The sequence below is a fragment of the Salmo salar genome, chromosome ssa15 (assembly GCF_905237065.1).
Source record: "Salmo salar chromosome ssa15, Ssal_v3.1, whole genome shotgun sequence".
Lineage (NCBI taxonomy): Eukaryota > Metazoa > Chordata > Actinopteri > Salmoniformes > Salmonidae > Salmo > Salmo salar.
Window position 1 is genome coordinate 9977987 of NC_059456.1, and position 9694 is coordinate 9987680.

The following is a 9694-nucleotide window of genomic DNA, read 5'->3' on the forward strand; positions in this document are numbered from 1 at the left end:
TGGCATGTCTGTGCTCTGGGTACTAGACTGGCCATAGAGCCCTGTTGGTTCTGACCCCGGACCAGAGAGCCCTGTTGGTTCTGACCCCGGACCAGAGAGCCCTGTTGGTTCTGACCCCGGACCAGAGAGCCCTGTTGGTTCTGACCCCGGACCAGAGAGGCCTGTTGGTCCTAATGGGCATTAATATGGAGTTCGTCCCCCCTGCTATAACAGCCTCCACTCTTCTGGGAAGGCTTTCCACTAGATGTTGGAACATTGCTGCAGGGACTTGCTTCCATCCAGCCATGAGCATTAGTGAAGCCGGGCAGTGCTGTTGTACAATTTAAGCCTGGCTCACAGTCAGTGTTACAATTCATCCCAAAGGTGTTCGATGGGGTTGAGGTCAGGGTTCTATGCAGGCCAGTCAAGTTCTTCCACACCGATCTCGACAAACCATTTTTGTATGGACCTCGCTTTGTGCACGGTGGCATTGTCATGCTGAAACAGGAAAGAGCCCTCCCCAAACTGTTGCCACAAAGTTGGAAGCACAGAATGTCATTGTATGCTGTAGCGTTAAGATTTCCCTTCACTGGAAGTAAGGGGCCCGAACTATGAAAAACAGCCCCAAACCATTATTCCTCCTCCAACAAACTGTACTGTTGGCACTATGCCAAGCAGCTGTCCATACCAGGCGGTGATGCAGCCAGTCAAGATGCTCTCAATGGTGCAGCTGCTTAACTTGTTGATCTGAGGACCCATGCCAAATATCCTGGGGGGAGAAAGAGGCATTGCCATGCCCTCTTCACGACTGTGTTGGTGTGTTTGGATCATTATAGAACCTTTTTTGTATTTATTAAAGATGCTCATTAGCTGCTACCAAGGCAGCAACTACTCTTCCTGGGGTCCAGCAACATTAAGGCAGTTATATACAGTTAAAATATTACACTGAACAAAAATATAAACGCAGTACCATGTTTCATGAGCTGAAATAAAACAATCTCAAATGTTCCGTATGCAGAAAAAGCTTATTTCTCTCAACTTTTTTGCACAAATTTGTTTACATCCCTGTTAGTGAGCATTTCTCATTTGCCAAGATAATCCATCCACCTGACAGGTGTGACATATCAACAAGCTGATTAAACAGCATGCTCATTACACAGGTGCAATTTGTGCTGGGGACAATAATAGGCCTGCTCTAAAATGTGCAGTTTTGTCACACAAAACAATGCCACAGATGTCTCAAGTTTTTAGGGAGAGTGCATATTGGCATGCTGACTGCAGGAATGTCCGCCAGAGCTGTTGCCACAGAATTGAATGTTAATTTCTCTACCACAAGCCGCCTCAATGTTTTAGAGAATTTCGCAGTACGTCCAACCGGCCTCACAGCCGCAGACCACGTGTTTGGCGTCGTGTGAGTGAGCGGTTTGCTGATGTCAACGTTGTGAACAGAGTGCCCCTTGGTGGCGGTGGGGATATGGTACGGGCAGGCATAAGCTACAGACAACCAACACAATTGCTTTTTATAGATGGTAATTTGAATGCACAGAGATACCATGACGGGATCCTGAGGCCCATTGTCGTGCCATTCATCTGCTGCCATCACCTCATGTTTCAGCATGATAATGCACAGCCCCATGTCGCAAGGATCTGCACACAATTCCTGGAAGCTGAAAATGTCCCAGTTCTTCCATGGCCTGTATACTCACCAGACATGTCACCCATTGAGCATGTTTGGGATGCTCTGGATAGATGTGTACGACAGCTTGTTCTAGTTTCCACCAATATCCAGAAACTTCTCACATCCATTGAAGAGGAGTGGGACAACATTCCACAGGCCACAATCAACAGCCTGATCAACTCTATGTGAAGGAGATGTGTCGTGCTGCATGAGGCAAACGGTGGTAACACCAGATACCAAAAGATGCATATCTGTATTCCCAGTCATGTGAAATCCATAGATTAGGGCCTAATTAATTTAAAAGGCACATGACAGCCCGCTTGGAGTTTGCCAAAATACACCTAAAGACTCTCAGACCATGAGAAACAAGATTCTCTGGTCTGATGAACTCTTTGTCCTGAATGCCAAGCGTCACGTCTGGAGGAAACCTGGCACAATCCCTACGGTGAAGCATGGTGGTGGCAGCATCATGTCGTGGGGATGTTTTTCAGTGGGTGGGACTGGGAGACTAGTCAGGATCGATGCAAAGATGAACGGAGCAAAGTACAGAGAGCTCCTTGATTGCGCTCAGGACCTCAGGACTGGGGTGAAGGTTCACCTTCCAACAGGACAAAAAAAATAAATGAATAACAATTTAATCAGTTTTAGAATAAGGTTGTAGCCTCACAAAGTGGAATAAAGTCAAGGGGTCTGAATACTTTTCCAAAGGCACTGTATGTATGTGTCGCTGTGTGTGAAGTGAAGGTTATTTAGTTTATTTTTCACCTGTTGCACAGGTGAGATGCTGGTAGAAATGAGGATACACAAATTTAAGTTTTCCTCCATTAAAGTCCCCGGCCACTAGGAGCGCCGCCTCTGGGTGATTGTTTTCTTGTTTGCTTATGGCCGTACACAGATCATTGAGTGCCGTCTTAGTGCCAGCGTTGTTTTGAGATGGTAAATAGACAGCTACGGAAAATATAGATAAACTCTCTTGGTAAATAGTATGGTCTACAGCTGATCATGAGGTATTCTAACTCAGGCGAGCAGAACCTTGAAACTTCCTTAATATTAGAGATCACACACCAGCTTTTAACAAAGAGACACACACACACACACACCTCCCCCTTAAGCTGATAACCGACGTTGTGGTTCTGTCCGGCCGACGTGTAGAAAGGAAGCTGTGTGTGTGTGTGTGTGTGTGTGTGTGTGTGTGTGTGTGTGTGTGTGTGTGTGGTAGCTTTGAAGATATGTTGTCTTGTTTCTTCCCAGGGTGGTGGGAGGCTTCGAGGCTCTGACAGCCATGGAGAACATAGAGGCTGATCCCAAAACAGATAAACCCAAGGTACACACACACACACACACACACCAGGGTTTCCGTTAGGAAAATGTGGCGTCGTATATTTAACCAGCAGCGTTTTTAAATTGACTGGACATTGGGTGCGTATGAAATAACATTAGGAATATAGTAATTCATACAGTATTAATAACAGAACATGCAAGTCGAGGAAGCAGTGACATGTGGCCCTTCTTACCCACTTTTGAGGATGTTAAGTTTTACTTTTCTTCAGCCAACAAGACGAGTAACGAACAGCAAAAATCACTAGCCAATGTAAATCTACTATCCCCTACAGTAGAAAAGTTAACCTATTCTATTGGGCAGCTTGTTGAGAATGAAATAGTCTATTCCAAACAGACTCTGGGACAATAGATCCCAGATTCATAAAACCAGTAGGCAGGCCTAGGCTACTGAGAAAAAAAAAGTGTGTGTGTGTGTATATATATGTTAAATTGGTGTCTAATGCAACATCAGAACGTTTAGCTTAAAATGTTGCTAAACAATTTATTCACATTATGTAGGCGCGAGGCAGTAGGCGCGAGGCAGTAGGCGCGAGGCAGTAGGCAACGCGTGAATGTAAGTTCCATAGTGTAATTAACGGGGAAACACTGTTGTCTAAAGCATGTATACTGTACACGTGTCAATTTAACTCCCTCCGCTAAATTATGCAAATTCACATATAGACTGATGAGCATGATCAAATGTATTTACATAAATGAAGAAATAATAATAAGGCTAAAAAGCATTATTTCACAATGCGATTTTTCTTCTCTTGAACAATGGGCCAGCGGCAATTTTATTTATCGTCTTTTCTTATCTTTTTTTTTTTTGGGGGGGGGGGCCAAAAGCCTGCTATTACCGGCTAATGGAAACTCACACACACACACACACACACTGTATGGAGCAGAGAAGTACAATAAATATCCCTTGGTTTCTCTCCTTCCTCCGGTCTGTTAGCTGTTGTAATCCCCTGTTCATACCTGTTACCTCTAACTCTCTTTAGTATAAACAGACTCCCAGAACTCAGAGTTGTAACTTATCTACAGCTCTGACTGAAGACGCCAGCGACCACTAACCCAGCGAAGGCTTAAACTATACTCTCTCTCCTCTCTCTTCCTCCGTCTCCAGTCTGAGATCAAGCTGCTGAGTGCCACTGTGTTCGTGGACCCGTATGAAGAGGCAGATGCCCAGGTTAGTTTGTGTTTTTGGGTTTATGATCCATTAAGAGGTTGTCAGTCGACGCCCCCTCACGCGTTTCGACTGGCATCAAACAGCTAACTGACATGTTTAAACAAAACATACAATCAGGAGACCTCAGTTTCTGATGAGCACGGAGTTTGGAAAATACACTACCAATTTGTGTGTGTGTAGATTGCAGCGGAGCGCCAGAAGGATTTAGAGAAGCAAGAAGAGGATAGAGCTCAGACCAGTGTGTCTCAGAGGAAGACTAAAGCAGACCAGGTTCCCAAGACCTTCAAGGCTGGCATAGGGAAATACATTAACCCTGCGACCACTACCACCACGTGAGGACGGACACACACACCACACACCCACCACACCACACACACACACACACACACACACATATATATACATATACCACACACACACACACCCCCACCACACACACACAATTAACCCGGTGTGTGTGTGTAGGAAGCGTCCAGCAGCAGAGGACAGCGGACCGTCCAGCAGTGGGGCGACCAGCGGAGCCAAGAAGGCCAAAGGAAAGACTGGCTTTGGAGACTTCAGCTCCTGGTAACTCCATGGACACACAGCCCCTTGGACTAGCTCATGGACTCCTTCTGTGTCCCAAATGGCACCCTGCTCCCTATATAGTGCACTACTTTAGACCAAGGCCCATAGAACACTGTAGTTCTGGTCAAATATATAGGAAATTAGGTAACCAGGCTTTGGTTAAAAGTAGGGAATAGGCTTCCATTCTGGATGTACCCCCTGGTACCCTGATGATATTACCCCCCCCTGCCATTCTGGATGTACCCCCTGGTACCCTGATGATATTACCCCCCCCTGCCATTCTGGATGTACCCCCTGGTACCCTGATGATATTACCCCCCCCTGCCATTCTGGATGTACCCCCTGGTACCCTGATGATATTACCCCCCTGCCACTACCACTCACCCCCTGGTACCCTGATGATATTACCCCCCTGCCATTCTGGATGTACCCCCTGGTACGCTGATGATATTACCCCCTGCCACTACCACTCACCCCCTGGTACCCTGATGATATTACCCCCTGCCATTCTGGATGTACCCCCTGGTACCCTGATGATATTACTTCCCTGCCATTCTGGATGTACCCCCTGGTACCCTGATGATATTACCCCCCTGCCACTACCACTCACCCCCTGGTACCCTGATGATATTACCCCGCTGCCATTTGCCTCTCATGGACATTTTTTATTTTTTTATTTTCTGAGTCGTGAATTATATAGAATGTTGTCTTTCACTTAGTATGACATCAAATAATGTTGGCTTTCTAATGATGCATTTGTTTTTTTTTATTTGTGTTTTTAATAAATTCAAGTTTTTCCAGTATTTCTTTTGATTTTATTTATTATAGCTTCACAATTTGCACAAATTCTTATCTTTCATCGGTTTGTTGCTGTTTTTCAAATGGCACCCTATCCCCTATATAGTGCACTACTGCCCTATGGGCCCTGGTCAAAAGTAGTGCACTATATAGGGCAGGGGTCAGCAGCAGGCGGCCCGTAGGGCAGGGGTCAGCAGCAGGCGGCCCGTAGGGCAGGGTTCAAATTATCCCCCCCCAAAGTAAAAAAATATATAAATAAATTGCTGGATAGAAAAAAATCAAGAAAGACTAAGACCAAAAAGTGTTTAATTTCAGAAAGTATTCCCACAAATAAAATGTAAAGATATGTGATCGTGTGTCAATGTAATAAAGGTATGACATGATTGTATTAGAAAATACCAATCCCTTTTGGGGCTTTTAGTTGTGGTCAATTTAGTGTTTTAAATTATTATAATTAAGTTCTGGCCACCATGCTGACAAAAATCAGCCCGAGGCTGAATCTAGTTGGGGCCATTTGGGACAGTTTGTCTCAAAGATCGGCTATGAAAAAGCCAACTGACACTTACTCTTGTGTTACTGACTTGTTGCACCCTCGACAACTACTATGATTATTATTATTTGACAATGCTGGTCATTTATGAACATTTGAACATCTAGGCCATGTGCTGTTATAATCTCCACCCGGCACAGCCAGAAGAGGACTGGCCACCCCTCATAGCCTGGTTCCTCTCTAGGTTTCTTCCTAGGTTCTGGCCTTTCTAGGGAGTTTTTCCTAGCCACCGTGCTTCTACACCTGCATTGCTTGCTGTTTGGGGTTTTAGGCTGTGTTTCTGTACAGCACTTTGAGATATCAGCTGATGTAAGAAGGGCTATATAAATACATTTGATTTGATTTGTTGGTCAGATGTTACAGACAGCATTACTGAATAGCCTTTGTCTGGAGACGACCAAATGAAGGCTGAAAGCTCTTCTCACAACATGCTGCTGAAAGCTTTGAAGGACTTGTATTTGGTTATGAATTAATACTGTCTGTGTCAAGTGCGAGATTACAGGTTAGAAGAAACTGGAAACGATTGGATCCCAGAGTCAAGTCACCACTGTTTAAAACCTCTTAGTCTTAGCCAGGTGGGGGGGGTACTAAGCTAACATATGGAATTGTTTTAAGATGGTCATACCATGTAGCTATTTGATTTAGAATTTTAGGACAACTTAAGGTATAAAAATAAACATGAAAATATATAGAATTTGGCCTTTACTACTATAGCCCAGAGAAACGCATTAAATAACACATTTATTTAATGTGGGCAAAGCAAATAGTCTGGGTAGCCATTTGATTAAGTTATGGGTGTAGAAGCTGTTTAGAAGCCTCTTGAACCTAGACTTGGTGCTTCGGTACCGCTTGCCGTGCTGGTAGCAGAGAGAACAGTCTATAACTAGGGTGACTGGAGTCTTTGACAATTTTTAGGGCCTTCCTCTGACACCGCCTGGTATAGAGGTCCTGGATGGCAGGAAGCTTGGCACCGGTAATGTACTGGGCTGTACGCACTTCCCTCTGTAGTGCCTCGCGGTCGGAGACCGAGCAGTTGCCATACCAGGCAGTAATGCAACCAGTCAGGATGCTCTCGATGGTGCAGCTGAAAAACTTTTTGAGGCTCTGAAGACCCATGACAAATAGGTGTTGTCTTGCCCTCTTCACTACTACCTTGGACCATGTTAATTTGTTGGTGTTTTGGACACCAAGGAACTTGAAGCCCTCAACCTGCTCCACTACAGCACCGTCGATGAGAATGGGGGCGTGCTTGATCCTCTTTTTCCTGTAGTCCACAATCATCTCCTTTGTCTTGCTCACACTGGCACCACACTGTCAGGTCTCTGACCTTCTCCCTATAGGCTGTCTCACCGTTGTCGGGGTCAGGTCTACCACTGTTGTCATCGGCAAACTTAATTACATTTACATTACATTTAAGTCATTTAGCAGACGCTCTTATCCAGAGCGACTTACAAATTGGTGCATTCACCTTATGATATCCAGTGGAACAACCACTTTACAATAGTGCATCTAAATCTTTTAAGGGGGGGGGTTAGAAGGATTACTTTATCCTATCCTAGGTATTCCTTAAAGAGGTGGGGTTTCAGGTGTCTCCGGAAGGTGGTGATTGACTCCGCTGTCTTGGCGTCGTGAGGGAGCTTGTTCCACCATTGGGGTGCCAAAGCAGTGAACAGTTTTGACTGGGCTGAGCAGGAACTGTGCTTCCTCAGAGGTAGGGGGGCCAGCAGGCCAGAGGTGGATGAACGCAGTGCCCTTGTTTGGGTGTAGGGCCTGATCAGAGCCTGAAGGTATGGAGGTGCCGTTCCCTTCACAGCTCCGTAGGCAATCACCATGGTCTTGTAGCGGATGCGAGCTTCAACTGGAAGCCAGTGGAGAGAGCGGAGGAGCGGGGTGACGTGAGAGAACTTGGGAAGGTTGAATACCAGACGGGCTGCGGCGTTCTGGATGAGTTGTAGGGGTTTAATGGCACAGGCAGGGAGCCCAGCCAACAGCGAGTTGCAGTAATCCAGACGGGAGATGACAAGTGCCTGGATTAGGACCTGCGCCGCTTCCTGTGTGAGGCAGGGTCATACTCTGCGAATGTTGTAGAGCATGAACCTACAGGATCGGGTCACCGCCTTGATGTTAGTGGAGAACGACAGGGTGTTGTCCAGGATCACGCCAAGGTTCTTAGCACTCTGGGAGGAGGACACAAGGGAGTTGTCAACCGTGATGGCGAGATCATGGAACGGGCAGTCCTTCCCCGGGAGGAAGAGCAGCTCCGTCTTGCCGAGGTTCAGCTTGAGGTGGTGATCCGTCATCCACACTGATATGTCTGACAGACATGCAGAGATGCGATTCGCCCTCTGGTTATCAGAAGGGGGAAAGGAGAAGATTAATTGTGTGTCGTCTGCATAGCAATGATAGGAGAGACCATGTGAGGATATGACAGAGTCAAGTGACTTGGTGTATAGCGAGAATAGGACAGGGCCTAGAACAGAGCCCTGGGGGACACCAGTGGTGAGAGCGCATGGTGCGGAGACAGATTCTCGCCACGCCACCTGGTAGGAGCGACCTGTCAGGTAGGACGCAATCCAAGCGGGGGCCTCGCCGGAGATGCCCAACTCGGAGAGGGTGATCTGATGGTTCACAGTATCAAAGGCAGCAGATAGGTCTAGAAGGATGAGAGCAGAGGAGAGAGAGTTAGCTTTAGCAGTGCGGAGAGCCTCCGTGACACAGAGAAGAGCAGTCTCAGTTGAATGCCCAGTCTTGAAACCTGACTGATTAGGATCAAGAAGGTAATTCTGAGAGAGATAGCAGGAGAGCTGGCCAAGGACGGCACGTTCAAGAGTTTTGGAGAGAAAAGAAAGAAGGGATACTGGTCTGTAGTTGTTGACATCGGAGGGATCGAGTGTAGGTTTTTTTCAGAAGGGGTGCAACTCTCGCTCTCTTGAAGACGGAAGGGACGTAGCCAGCGGTCAAGGATGAGTTGATGAGCGAGGTGAGGAAGGGGAGAAGGTCTCCGGAAATGGTCTGGAGAAGAGAGGAGGGGATAGGGTCAAGTGGGCAGGTTGTTGGGCGGCCGGCCGTCACAAGACGCGAGATTTCATCTGGAGAGAGAGGGGAGAAAGAGGTCAAAGCACAGGGTAGGGCAGTGTGAGCAGGACCAGCGGTGTCATTTGACTTAGCAAACGAGGATCGGATATCGTCAACCTTCTTTTCAAAATGGTTGACGAAGTCATCCGCAGAGAGGGAGGAGGGGGAGGAGGATTCAGGAGGGAGGAGAAGGTAGCAAAGAGCTTCCTAGGGTTAGAGGCAGATGCTTGGAATTTAGAGTGGTAGAAAGTGGCTTTAGCAGCAGAGACAGAAGAGGAGAATGTAGAGAGGAGGGAGTGAAAGGATGCCAGGTCCGCAGGGAGGCGAGTTTTCCTCCATTTCCGCTCGGCTGCCCGGAGCCCTGTTCTGTGAGCTCGTAGTGAGTCGTCGAGCCACGGAGCAGGAGGGGAGGACCGAGCCGGCCTGGAGGATAGGGGACAGAGAAAATCAAAGGATGCAGAAAGGGAGGAGAGGAGGGTTGAGGAGGCAGAATCAGGAGATAGGTTGGAGAAGGTTTGAGCAGAGGGAAGAGATGATA

General features: G+C 47.0%; 1 protein-coding gene across 3 annotated transcripts in view; it reads left to right on the top strand.

Annotated features, from left to right (window-relative positions):
* ppil2 (peptidylprolyl isomerase (cyclophilin)-like 2) overlaps positions 1-5536 on the top strand; it is a 30255-nt gene extending 24719 nt beyond the window's left edge. For 2 of the 3 annotated variants that reach the window (XM_045695234.1, XM_014143567.2), the window contains exons 17-20: positions 2909-2981; positions 4104-4166; positions 4347-4498; positions 4632-5536. In XM_045695234.1, coding sequence (XP_045551190.1) covers positions 2909-2981; positions 4104-4166; positions 4347-4498; positions 4632-4737 — 394 coding nt within the window. In that variant the 3' untranslated portion in view covers positions 4738-5536. 3 annotated transcript variants of the gene reach the window in all.
* The last annotated feature ends 4158 nt before the right edge of the window (positions 5537-9694 follow it).